The sequence below is a fragment of the Pavona decussata genome, unplaced genomic scaffold (assembly GCF_977016875.1).
Source record: "Pavona decussata unplaced genomic scaffold, jaPavDecu1.1 SCAFFOLD_89, whole genome shotgun sequence".
Classification (NCBI taxonomy): Eukaryota; Metazoa; Cnidaria; class Anthozoa; order Scleractinia; family Agariciidae; genus Pavona; species Pavona decussata.
The window spans coordinates 42,501-55,000 of record NW_028145506.1 but is presented as its reverse complement, the minus strand read 5'-3'; the positions used below and the strand labels follow the sequence as shown (position 1 = coordinate 55,000).

The following is a 12,500-nucleotide window of genomic DNA, read 5'->3' as shown; positions in this document are numbered from 1 at the left end:
GAAGTCAACACTCCAAGACCTTTGGCACCGTTTCACGAGCAAGTCGATTCGTTTGAATTACATGCCTTTGGAGATGCGTCTACCAGTGGAGTCGGGGCGGCGGTTTACTCGGTTGTTCGCCAGAAGAGTGGAGTCACGCAGTCTCTCGTCGCAGCCAAAGCAAGACTGGCCAAGAAAGATCTCACTGTTCCTAGGTCGGAACTCGTCAGCGCCCACATGGCAACGAATTTGGTTATGAACGTGAAGAATGCCCTTAGAGAGCTACCTAAGCCTACTGTATACGGATGGCTTGACAGTACTGTGGCGTTACATTGGATATTAGGAAACGGTCAGTACCACCAGTTTGTCGCGAACCGCGTACACAAAATCAAAGAACACCCGGAAATCAAGTGGAGGTACGTCCCTACCCTTGATAATCCAGCCGATCTTGCAAGCAGAGGGGGCCTGGTTACCAATACAGAGCTCTGGTGGAGTGGCCCAGCGTGGTTGCGAGATCCCGAGAAGTGGCCTGACAACCCAGTTACTGAGAAATCACAAGCTTCAGAAAAAGAGGCTAAAGTTATCAAAGAAGTTTTGAGCATAGCGAAAAGCTATCCCAAAGAAGAAGAGCAAAATGAATTCGATAGACTTCTCTACGCTCATGATCTACGACGAGCTCTAAGGATCCAAGCCTGGGTACGGCGTTTCACCACCCACAGAGATCGCAAAGGACCCCTCACAAGCAAGGACCTGCGAGAAGCAAGAGACTGGTGGATTAGAAGAGTTCAGAACCTAGATTCGAAGAAACCTCAATTCACACAGACGAAAAATGCACTGAATCTTATCCCTAATTCACATGGAATACTTGAGTGCCGAGGGAGAATCCAGGGGATGTATCCTGTATACCTTCCGGCAGACTCCACGTTTACCAGGAAGCTGGTTCAGAGAATCCACGCGGAGACCCTTCACGGGGGAGTATCGCTTACAATGGCCGCCGTTCGAGAGAGTTACTGGATTCCAAAACTCAGAAAGCTGGTTAAGTCTGTTCGGTCAACATGCTGGGGCTGCAAACGGTTTACAGCACTCCCATTAACAACACCAACCCCCGGACCAATGCCCAGTGACCGTACCCTTGGTGGGGCAGCATTCGAAGTCATAGGGACGGACTTCGCAGGACCAATCTATCACAAACTGAGCCAGAAGCGAGAAGGAAAAGCATACTTGGTGATATTCTCGTGCAGTCTATCAAGAGCGGTACATCTAGAACCGGTTCCCAACCTGGAAACTAGCACGTTTCTACCCTGTCTCAAACGCCTCATAGCTAGACGAGGACACCCGACTGTCATTTACTCTGATAATGGCAGCACATTTGTCAAGGCAGCCAAGTGGTTAAAGCAAGTACGAAATGACGAGCAGTTACAAGGCTTCCTTGAGTCCCATGACATACAGTGGAAATTCAATCTCAGCCGCGCCCCTTGGTGGGGCGGCCAATTTGAACGCTTGATCGGTATCGTCAAGGCAACGATGTACAAGGTGATAGGGGGAGCTACCCTGTCCTGGAATGAACTAACTGAAGTGCTCCTTGATGTAGAGACTCAAGTCAACCGTCGCCCACTCAGTTACGTTGAAGACGATGTAGAGTTACCGATCCTGACACCAGCCAGTTTTATGTTCCAGCGAACCAACCAGCTTCCGGAGGAACAGACCTGGAGAATTGAAGATACGAATTTGCGGAAACGAGCCAAATTCTTGCAGACTTGCAAAAATCATATGTGGAACCGATGGCAGCGTGAATACCTGAGAGCCTTAAGAGAGCGCCATAACCTTGTCCACAAGACAGCTAACTACCAAGTCAAAGTTGGCGACACAGTGTTAGTGCGATCTGACACCAAGAATCGCGGAAAATGGCCACTAGCGGTTGTCCAGCAGACTTATCCCGGACGTGACGGCCACATCCGTGCAGTGCAGCTGAGAACCAGTAAAGGAGTTATTGAGCGCCCTGTTCAGCACCTCTACCCTCTAGAGTTGCAGTGTGAGCCCACAGTGCTAGCAGGAGCAGAACAGCAGTTGAACGCTGACGCGCCAATTTTCAGACCGAGAAGAGCAGCTGCGGCTGCGGCAGCTACGAGAATCAAAGCGATTGTGGATGATGAAGAAAGTGAACAATTATGAACTTGAAACAAGTGATTGCTAGCGAATTTTTTTCATGTGACTTTTTTACTCGTTTTGGAATCGTCTAATAGTTTCTTTAAGTCTCCTAAGTAAATGCACCCTTGCATGCAATGCTGCATGGGGGAGTGTGTCGGAGACTTAATGACTTTGTGTCCGCGCGTGATAGTTGTTTGTTATAAGTCTAGACATTAAGAGACAATGAACATTTTAGTGACAGACGTTGATTGACCATTTTTCGATTATCACCTAGCAACGACCAATCACATTCTTAATGAACCAGTGTAAAACCAAGCGTCCTTTTTGTGTGTGTTCAGAGTAGCTCTTTACACACCAGCTGTAACAGAGTGAATACGCGAGAACTATTAAACAGTTAAAACTCAGTCGAGTCTTTGATTGAGTCCAGTGCGTTAGGGGACCGGCTATCCCTAGTAAGCGGGGCAAAGTTTACGAAACGACCAAACATAATTTATTGACGAAAGCAAGTACGTAAGGTAAGGTAACTGAAAATAACATCAAATAACAGAGATAAATAAATTAACAATGAAAATGAAAATGACAATGCGAATAAAAATTGACAAGCGAAATAAACGACGAATACTTACAAGACGAATGTGACGACAAGAAAAACACTTCTCAAACTCATTAATTATTCATGCAGTCAAAAGCCAATAAATGACCACCATTTCGGTCAGGTGGATGAATCTTGATACCCCAATGAAACACCAGATGAAACACCACCAGGTTTTCATCTGAGATGAAACATGTTTTTCATCTGAGATCAAACATTTGCATTTTAATGAGATTAATTTCTTATTGTTTCATTTGAGAAGACATGTCAAAAACTCGGGCTTCGTGCTTTATCACGGGTTCCAAATACCGAGAAACAGATGAAAGCACGAGGCCGCAGGCCGAGTGCTTTCATCTGTTTCTCGGTATTTGGAACCCGTGATAAAGCACTCGCCCTCGTTTTTGACATATTACTTAAAACTTGGAACTTGACTTTAGAAGCTAGACTTAAAACGTAACTGATTTTAACTTGAACTTGAACTTGAACGACTTACGCAATATGAGCAGCAAAACATAACTAACAAGTAACCTATATATATAGCATTATGCAAAATAAAACTAGTGAGTACGAAAACAACCTAAGAAAACAAACAAGACTAATGAACGACACACTAAGTACAAAGGGCAACGGAGTGAAAAAACTGATAAACGAGGAACGAAAAACAAGAACGCTAATGACCTGTAGAAAAACGCTACGCCGACATACAAAACAACAAAAATCTAAATTTTCGCGCCTACAGCTATCTATCATCTCATATCCAACGTGCGCTTGTGGAATAACTGTTTAAACATAACTTGAGTAGAAAACCAATCACATCGCTAAAAACTGTATTATCCTACGGCGAGTACTGTTATAGAGTCACAAAAACACGGCTTTCAACCAATCAGAACACGGTTTCATTATAGTATACTTTGTAAATATAGTAAGGGTCAGATTGTCCCTTGAGCAGGGAAAGTGCTTTTGTTAAACGATTTGGACGACGATAAAGATACCATCGCAGAGAGCAAAACCGTTATCAGTGCGAATTCTCCTAAGGTAATGTATTGCGACATTTCGTTTATTCATTGATTGTACTGGAGTTATAATTGCAATTGACTGTACTGATGATCCTAGTCCTCGTGAAAGGGACTTAAGACAGATTAAAATGTAGCAAGCATACATGTTCATCCGCACGATATGTGCTACTGAAACGTGCCCAACCGCCTAGCTATCAAAAGGTTGGATCGGTTTCCTAAGGAGCAGTTCAGTTTTGCAGCCGACATTTCCAGTCAGCCGGTTAGCCCTGTCAAATGGTAAATGGCATCTTTCGGGGACCAACGAAACAGAAGAGAGTAATTTTTTAATGACTCTTTAATGCAATGTTTACAGTTAAGAGAGGAGCTGAGAGTTCGTATTTCAGAACAAGATTTTACTCTGATGACAATTGGCCTCATAGAGACCAAGTTTACTACTTTCCAACTATGGAGGTGTTTGCATTGACAAATCTGAATTTAGTGGTCTCCAATCAGTTCTTGTTCACTTTCTTATCTTGCCGCTTTTTTCTGTAATTCCGTACTCGCGGTCAGTTTAATATAATTTAAGGGCTGTATGATCCGAGAGGCTGTTTATAAGATTTTTTCAAAAGCAGCGATTAGATTTTAAAGTTTAGTGAATCGTAACGGCTTTTAACGAAACGAGAAAGGAATGCGGAATATATTATCACATGCGTGAGAATATGCTTATTTAAAGCTCGACTTAAATCTCAAACTATCCTACACGAACAAAACTGAAACAACTTTTCTATAGCTTGTAGATTCAAAATATTTGAAAAATAGTGTTTCTCCTTCACTCCGCTCCTGAAATAGAACAAAAACACGGTTCGAAATGGAAAACCATCGTTGTAAACTCTTATCAAACAGCTCAAAGGTTGTTTTGTATTGGTTACAAAGGAACTAGTATCCAGATAAATATTCCTTCAAGACAATAAACCAAGACTGGCCCCTCTCAGTTGACTGACACAACAGGTTACATTTTTCACAACCAGTACAGCGGTACATAATTATTCAGTTTTAAGAAAATTCCGTGGACTGTCACTTCTTATGTCAGTAAAGAAACATCACACGAAGAATGCCTGCCTTCACTTACACAAAAATATAACAGCATAACATAAAAAACTGTCAAATGCTAAATCAAGCAAGCGACCAAGGATGATCAAAATTTTGTAAATCTGCGCAGCGTAGTTAATAAATGTGAATTCAAAAGTTATAAAATAGACGCTGAAAGATAATTCGAAACCGACGCTTCGGCAATGCTACCTTCTTCAGGGTACAAAACTATACCGTTGAAAAGTTCGTTAAAGTTACTCGCATGCCTAAATTCATAAAAGCGCGCGTGCACGCAACATATACGTGCTAGTGCATTCCGGCGCGCGTGCAAGTAAAAAAACGAATTCACGCGAAACTAAAGTCCTGATTCATGCCACTCGGACTAACAGTTCCATATTAAAAATGAACCGCATCTCCTGCTTCTTTCGGTATTGTTGGTTGGCTAGGCCTGCCCTCAAAAGCGCAACCTTTAAATCTTCGAGTGTGTGGTTCTCTTGGTTGAAATGGGCGGGTACAGGAAGGTCAATTCTCCCGTTGATTGCATCCCTGGTGTAATCAACGGGAGAAATGACCTTCCTGTACCCGCCCATTTCAACCAAGAGAACCACACACTCGAAGATCTAAAGGTTGCAGTTTTGAGGGCGGGCCTAGCCAACCAACAATACCGAAAGAAGCAGGAGATGAGGTTCATTTTTAATATGGAACTGTTAGTCCGAGTGGCATGAATCAGGACTTCAGTTTTGCGTGAATTCGTTTTTTACTTCCTCGCGCACCGGAATGCGCTAGCACGTATGTTGCGTGCACGCGCGCTTTTATGAATTTAGGCATGCGAGTAACTTTAACGAAGTTTTCAACGGTATAGTTTTGTACCCTGAAGAAGGCAGCATTGCTGAAACGTCGGTTTCGAATTATCTTTCAGCGTCTATTTTATAACTTTTGAATTCTCAAGGATGATCAACTTTCACTTAAATACATATCTGCATTTTATTTTGTTTTCGTTCACTGCAAAAAAACACGCAAAATGACAAAATCCAAAGTTCACATTATCCTGCTCAAGCTGAACGAATTCAAAAAAAGTTTAAAAAAATGTGACTTCCTTTTTTTAATGACGTTTTCGCGTTGTGATTGGTTAAGGTTGCCAACCCGCAAAAAACTTCCACGATTCGAGATCATCCGGTCCACTTCACTTGTGGAACAATGCAGTTGACGAGGGTTGGTCGTCTCATTTAATGTCCACTTTACATTTCTTGTTCATTAAAACACTATTTACTGGTTTGGCATATACTGATACAATATATTAGGCAGGTCAAAAACGCTAATAATTCTCTGTTAGAAAAATTTAGGCCATGTTCTGTTATTGCGATTCCAAGGAGCAAAAACGTGATCAAACGTGATCCCCTCCCGTCTGCGTCCTCACCAAGAGCAAAGCGGGGGCGGTCCTTGAAAAAGCATCTTTAAAGGCTCCCATCACATCACATCTTCAATCAATCAGGCAATACCTTGCCGGACCCTTGAAGTCAAGAAACGGTGACATATATTTTCCTTTCCCTGCTGAATATTTTCAGGTAAGATAAATTCGAGTACTAGCAACTACGCTAATGAAAAGAGATGAACAGAGCTATAGACGGTACAAAATCTTTGTTTCCGTTTGACAATTTAGAGTGCTTTAAGGGAAATAATTTGTTAATTAATGTCCTAATGTATGGAGACAATTTGTTCGCGAAAAGTCTCCCATATGCGTAAGGTATGATTATTGCACCGCTGACTAACTGAAAGTCTATGTTTTAAGTTAGCTTTAGGAATAGTTCAGTAATGTTTATGTTTTTTTTTGTATCCACCTTTGGCTGTTAGGGCTCTGATTTGCGTTGATTTAGGATTGATAAATAACGATCTAAAAAAGTGCATATGTTGATTAGATTACTGCCTTGGTCGCTTGCTCGATTTGGCATTTGACAGTTTTTGGTTATGTTGTTGTGATTTTGTGTAAGTGAAGGCAGGCATTCTTCGTGTGATGTTTCTTTACTGACGTGAGAAGTGACAGTCCACTGAATTTTCTTAAAACTGAATAATTATGTACCGCTGTATTGTTCTGTGAAATAAATGTGATGTTATGTTTTAAACCTGTTGTATCTGTAAGCTGAGAGGCGCCAGTCTTGGGACGCCAGGAACAAAAACATCAGTTTGACCTTTGCGTATTATTAATGCGCCAGGTTATACCAAAAATGTTCTTGTTTTTTTTAATTTTGTACCCACAAAAAGATATTACAAAACAAGACACAATATATTAATTTAAATTGCGTAACAAAGAAATGTAGCGAGGAGACTGATAAGAACTGAGTAGAAAGCTTCTTCATAATTTTTTAGGGTTTGTATTCTGAAGTAAAAGAACAAATTTGAAAATTATATTGAATTAGAGTTGATGGTTTCGTTGTCAAGGGAGATATTAAATTTGGGTCCTTGGCAAACCACAGAAAAAATAAAAATGTTTTTTGACAGCCGACTCTCAGCCTGGGTAAAGTTCTTATGTTCTTAAATTTTAGTTTATCTCAGTCTCAACGTTCCTTTAAAAAAGGATTCTACTAAAAAAAATTAATAAATAAAGAAAGGAGTGTGATGACTGAGCAACCTTCGCGAATTGAATTGTCAGCAAAAGTGAAGTGCACTGGTTGGTGTCTCGAGTCTTTCGGAATTTTTTAGTCTGTTCGATAGTTCTCACTTGTTCCAGAGATTTTTTCGTCGTTAGTAAATGGAAGTATCTTGAGGTTCTCGTCTCAGATTTTTCTCTAGAAGTAAGAAATTTGACCAGCCTTATGTCACTCGCATAAACGTGAAATGTCTTGGTTGGTCGCACACCAAAACTGACTGACACACTAGGTTTATAACATAACATCATATTTCTTTGACAAAACAATATAGAGGTACATTATTCTATTTTAAAAAAAAGAGTGCAGTGGACCGTCACATCTCACGTCAGTAGAAACATCACACGAAGAATGCTGTCCCTTCGCTTACACAAAATTCCCTATCCATCACCATACCAAAAAACTGTCCAACGCCAAGTAGAGCAAGTAGCCAACGTTCGTCAAAGCTGAAACCATTGTATTGTCGTTCTTTCAAAACAAAAAAACACGTAAACTAAAAAAATCCAAACGGTTCACATTGTCCGGCTTAAGCTGAACGAATTGAAAAGAACTTAAAATAAATGTGCTCCTATTTTCAACTAACGTTTCGCGTTGGCGTGGTAATTGCGGTAAAAACTGCAAAAATCTTCCCTGATTCTAGAACATCCGGTCCATTTCAGTTTTGGAACAATTCAGCTTTGGGGGTTGCTCGTCTAAACATTCGATCCACTTCAGTTTTGAAACAATTCAGCTTTGGGGATTGGTCGTCTAAAACATTCGGTCCACTTCAGTTTTGCAACAATTCAGCTTTGCAGGTTGGTCGCCTAAAACATTCGGTCCACTTCAGTTTTGGAACAATTCAGCTTTGGGGGTTTGTCGTCTAAAACATCCGGTCCACTTCAGTTTTAGAACAATTCAGCTTTGGGGGTTAGTCGTCTAAAACATTCGGTCCTCTTCAGTTTTGGAACAATTCAGCTTTCGGGGCTGGTCGTATAAAACATCCGGTCCATTTCAGTTTTGGAACAATTCAGCTTTGGGGGTTGGTCGTCTAAAACATTCGCTCAACTTCACGTTTGGAATAATTCAGCTTTGGGGTTGGTCGTCTAAAACATTCGCTCAACTTCAGTTTTGGAACAATTCAGCTTTGGGGGTTGGTCGTCTAAAACATTCGCCCCATTTCAGTTTTGGAACAATTCAGCTTTGGGGGTTGGTCGTCTAAAACATTCGCCCCACTTCAGTTTTGGAACAATTCAGCTTTGGGGGTTGGTCGTCTAAAACATTCGCTCCACTTCAGTTTTGGAACAATTCAGCTTTGGGGGTTGGTCGTCTAAAACATCCGGTCCACTTCACGTTTGGAACAATTCAGCTTTGGGGGTTGGTCGTCTAAAACATTCGCTCAACTTCACGTTTGGAACAATTCAGCTTTGGGGGTTGGTCGTCTAAAACATTCGCTCCACTTCAGTTTTATAACAATTCAACTTTGGGGGTTGGTCGTCTAAAACATTCGCTCCACTTCAGTTTTGGAACAATTCAGCTTTGAGGGTTGATCGTCTAAAACATCCAGTCCACTTCACCTTTGCTGACAATTCAATTGCCGAGGGTTGGCCTTTCATCACATTGCTTTTTTTATTATTATTTTTTTTTAAAGGAAACTTTTTATAAGAACGTTGAGGATGAGATTAACTAAAATTTAAAGGAAACCTCCACTCTCGAAACATATTAACGTTAAATTGTTGAAAATACAATCTACTTTGAAATTTCGTTGGAAAACATGGAAATAATACTTCAGTGTCGGACAAAACATGATTATATTATCGCCTATTTTCGTTTTTAAATTGCCCGGGCGCCGCCATCTTGGATTTCATGACGTAATACGGTTGCTTAATTGTTTCAAACAAAAGAACTTCTAATGAATAAAAATAGTGGCAACCGTTACACGTCATAAAATTCAAAATGGCTGCGCCCAGGAAATTTAAATGCGAAAATAGTCGATAATCATATCTAATTTTAACACACTTGAATGTCATATCTACGTTTTAGACTAAAATTTAGAATTTGGACACTATTTCCAACACTTAACCGTCAATTTGTTGTCAGAGTGGTGGTTCCCTTTAAGAACATAATAAGAACATTACCCCGGCTGAGAGTTAGCTTTAAAAGAATATTTTTATTTTTTCTGTGTTTTTCCAAGGACCCAAATTTAAAAACTCCTAAGACAGCGAAGTCATGAACTCTAATTCAATATAATTAATTTACTCTTTTAAGAAAGCCCTTCGGAATACAAACCCTAAAAAACTTAGAAGCTTTTTAGTCAGTTCTTATCAGTCTCCTCGCCACATTTTCTTTGTAACTTAATTTAAATTATTTTTTTGTGTCTTGTTTTTAATATCCTTTTGTGAAAAAAAAAAAACATTTTTGGTATAACCTATAACCTGGTATAACCTGGCGCTTTAATAATACGCAAAGGTCAAACTGAGGTTTTTGTTCTTGGCGCCTGACACCTTTTTTAAAGCCATGGGCAAACAGTGCATGATAGGCGATGATACCCAATGATTAAAACTCGCTCATTTGTTTGACCACCAACTATCATGCGCTGTCATCGACTATCATCACGTTTCATTCACTTTGAGCGTGTTCAAAGTCTTCATGTCTGTTGATGACAGTTTTTCCCTTTTGACCACGCGCATGATAGTTGATAATAGTGGTTGGTAATTTTGACTATCATCGTCAACTATCACCGACTATCATGCGCCGTTTGGCCAGGACTTAGCAAACAAGAATGCCTTGGAAATGCCTTGGAAATTCAGTAACATTTCTTTGACTGAAATTTGACAATTTGTAAATCCCAAACAATTGCGCTTCGTAAAAGTTTTGAAAGGGATAATTTATCTGGGCAGTGGTTTTAAAGATGCGCTGGAAATTGGAAGATTATTCTTTCCAATCAGGGGAAGAAAGAGAGAAAGATTTCGATCGTACGTCAGAGTATGTACGATATACTATACTGTGTCCTGTGTTTTACGACCTTTTGGGAGCAATACTTGTGTAAACTAACACAATTGAATCTATTCAGATTCTTTAGCCGAAAATTAAAGTTGAACTGAAATTTTAGGGACCGAAATTTTTTCGAGCTGTCATTGCTTTCCGAAAATACCAGCCAGACCTTTAAATATTTCCCGCTTCAGACGCCCTTACGAAAGTATGAGGTGACATTGTGCCAAAGAAAATTCCAGTTTTTTATCACGATTTAGTTCGAATTTCTGAGATGGTTAAGGGTCTATAAAGACGTACATGTATGTTCTCTGTGCGAGGGTGTAAGACGAACAGATTCCAAAGAAGTTTTATCATGTTCAATGCCACTGAACACTGTTTGGTATTATACTTAGTTCGGCTACATTTGGCTCCTTAAGATTCCTATGGGGCTTCTTGGATTTTTTAGCTTTGGATCTTAGATTTTATTATACTTCTATATTTATCTACTTCGTAATTTACCTTTAGTCTCTTTTTTGCCTTACCTAATTCGGAAATTATCCGTAATTCAGCCTATTGCATGCCAAAGGTGGGAGTTATCGCTCGCTTTCTGAACAGATATACCATCGATACAAACAATAGATTAAAATTCCGACGAATTAACGGTGACCCGCTTCGAATTTCTTCCAATTCAAGATAGCTTTCCAAAACGATAAAATATATTTTATTGCTTAATTTCTTTCTTTTATTGCCATGCACCGACTTGATCTGATTTGGTAAAATATTGAGCAATTATGTCGCAAAAAGGTTACCAAAGGAAATTTTTAATTAAAAAGGCAAAGCCTCGCTTGATGACTAAGTAAATAAGTTAGACCATTTTTTATTAGCACGTACACATTTTCTTTTTGTTCAATATTACATCAGTTAAATATGTCCAAACCACGTGGGGAAATGCAGTCTTAAACAACTTGCGCTTGTGGGTCAAAAGTGTTGTATCTTTTAAACGTTAATTAAACTAAGAGAGATGACTCCAGAAATTTTCCACAAATGTTTTTGTTTTATTTCGAGTTTTCAGTTTCTTTCTTTCCTTTTTCTTTAGCAAAATAAGAACGAAAAGTTTTTGACTCATTTTTAAAAACTACACAAGTGATTTTCATTTAGAAGTTTGAATAGAGGATTCGAAGACACAAAATCATCTGATTAAACATGTGCTGGCCAGTTTAGTTTCGATTTGTTTATTCTATTAGTATTTTCTTTGTATCAGAAATTTTTCTGTCGAATTTGAAGAGCGAATTATCCATTGTTTAACGTAATTTTGTCAACAGTATAGACAGTAGAACACAATTACCTTACTTGTAAAAACCACATCACGAAAACACGATAGAAGGTTTCACAAGTTAATAAAAAAAAAGAAAACCAAACCGAAAATAACGATTTAAACCAATTGTCTTAACTTCACAAATATTCCTAAGTCCCACTTAGTCCCAAAATATTGCAAATTAAAAGGACGCGCATCGCAAGAGGGCAAAGCTCATTTGAATGTTGCACCTTAGCCGTTTTTCATCCACAGACATAAAAGTTCAAACCCCGCTATTTTAACAAGGAATAGAGGTTCGTATACGAGCATGAATGAGATTTAGTTAGAATTAGTTTCATAAAATTTAACCGGGAAATAGGTCTGGTATATTTAAGAAAAACGATTTGCCTAATTGTGGCCATTAACGATTTTAATTTCCGAAATCAGCAAACAATGGCTCCTACAAAGACAGAGAGAGAAAACAGTCGCCAAAGGAGAAGTGTTGTTAGCTCAATCAATGTTTACCTTTGATTAACATACTTCCTATTATACATTTAGAGGCCTTGACAATATAATACGCCTTGAAATAAACTGTACCCTCCACTTTGACTACTACCACGCAGCAACGAATCAATGATAGTTGAAACAAAGGTCAGGTATATTTTGTCAGTTGCGTACTATATCTAAAAGTAAAACAGAAATTCTAAATTGAAATGACATTTTTATTCAACCTTTTATATTACAAACCGACCAACTGTTACTGACAGCAAGGATTTTATGCGATCAATATTTTAACAAGAAACTCCTTTTCT

The 12,500-nt window shown here is 39.3% G+C and overlaps 2 protein-coding genes across 3 annotated transcripts in view; both read left to right on the top strand.

The window, feature by feature from the left end:
* LOC146474381 (uncharacterized) overlaps nucleotides 1-2,603 on the top strand; it is a 3,452-nt gene extending 849 nt beyond the window's left edge. Inside the window, exon 1 of the mRNA XM_085116972.1 lies at nucleotides 1-2,603. This exon is cut by the window's left edge and continues 849 nt beyond it. Coding sequence (XP_084973098.1) covers nucleotides 1-2,151 — 2,151 coding nt within the window. The 3' untranslated portion in view covers nucleotides 2,152-2,603.
* A 9,661-nt stretch (nucleotides 2,604-12,264) lies between these two features.
* Nucleotides 12,265-12,500, top strand: part of LOC146474380 (uncharacterized) — a 10,082-nt gene continuing 9,846 nt past the window's right edge. Inside the window, exon 1 of one of the 2 annotated variants that reach the window (XM_085116970.1) lies at nucleotides 12,265-12,344. In XM_085116970.1, coding sequence (XP_084973096.1) covers nucleotides 12,322-12,344 — 23 coding nt within the window. In that variant the 5' untranslated portion in view covers nucleotides 12,265-12,321. The remainder of the gene's footprint in view (nucleotides 12,345-12,500) is intronic. The other variant, XM_085116971.1, reaches the window with a different exon arrangement.